Source organism: Neofelis nebulosa, chromosome 10 (assembly GCF_028018385.1).
Source record: "Neofelis nebulosa isolate mNeoNeb1 chromosome 10, mNeoNeb1.pri, whole genome shotgun sequence".
In the NCBI taxonomy this organism is placed as follows: domain Eukaryota; kingdom Metazoa; phylum Chordata; class Mammalia; order Carnivora; family Felidae; genus Neofelis; species Neofelis nebulosa.
The window spans coordinates 101,749,779-101,750,857 of NC_080791.1; the positions used below are offsets into that span (position 1 = coordinate 101,749,779).

General features: G+C 42.6%; 1 protein-coding gene across 1 annotated transcript; it reads right to left on the reverse strand.

Annotated features, from left to right (window-relative positions):
- Positions 1-215: 215 nt before the first annotated feature.
- Positions 216-1,079, reverse strand: LOC131488858 (olfactory receptor 5AP2-like). The gene has a single exon (XM_058690703.1). It carries the CDS (start codon positions 1,077-1,079, stop codon positions 216-218), a length of 864 nt encoding a protein of 287 aa, XP_058546686.1.

A 1,079-nucleotide genomic window follows, 5' to 3' on the forward strand; every position in this document is an offset into this window, starting at 1 on the left:
TGTCGAGACATTCGGCCCAACTCTACTACCAAGAACAGCAACAACAAAACTCATGGCAGAATGAAATGGAACCAGGATGAATGGAGGTGGATTTAGTCATTTCTGCGTTCCTTCAGAGTTCTAAAATCTCACACTTTGTTGATTCTAGGTACAGAAGAATAGGTTGTTTTAAAATTTTTACCTAAGGAAGCTTTGACGTCCTTAGTTCTCAGACTCTAGATGAGAGGATTTAACATGGGAATGATCACTGTATAAAACACAGATACCACTTTGTCACGGTCCCTTGAGTAGCAGGAGCTGGAGTGCAGATACGTGAACAGAAAAGTGCCAAAGAAAATGGTGATCACCATCAAGCAGGAAGCACAGGTGGAGAAAGCCTTGTGCCTCCCTTCAGCAGAATGGATCCTCAAGGTGGCAATGGGGATGTACAGATAAGAACTGAGAATAATCAGGAGGCAGCTCGGTTCATTAAAACGGGCAAAAACAAAAATGACAACTTCATTGACACGTGTATCAGAACAAGAGAGTTTCAGGAGGGGTGGAGTGTCACAGAAAAAGTGGTTGATGACATTCAAGTGGCAGAAAGACAGCTGAAAGGTGAAGCCTGTGTGAATGGCAGCCTTCAGAAAGCCTGCAAGATATGCGGCCAATACCAGAAGGACATTAAGATGCAGGGACATGGTGACTGTGTAAAGAAGAAGCTTGCAGATGACCACGTAATGGTCATAGGTCATCACAGCCAACAGAAAGCCCTCAATTCCAGCAAAGGAACCAAAAAAGAAGAGCTGCGTGGCACATGCACTAAATGAAATGACTGGGTTCTCCACCCAGAAATTCATTAGCATATTAGGGGCAATGACAGAAGAATAACAGAAGTCAACAAGGGATAAATTGCTGAAGAAAAAGTACATTGGCGTATGGAGATGTGAGTCACTCTTGATTAATAGGATCATGCCAAGATTTGCAAACACAGTTATCACATGGATGACTAGAAATACCATAAAAAGAAGAAACTGTAGTTCTGGATGATCCCTGAATCCCATGAGAATAAATTCAGCCACCGTTGTATGGTTGCTCAT

Excerpts from the sequence above, each read along its gene's own strand:
- LOC131488858 (XM_058690703.1), bottom strand. The coding sequence starts at position 1,079 with ATGAGCAACCATACAACGGTGGCTGAATTTATTCTCATGGGATTCAGG.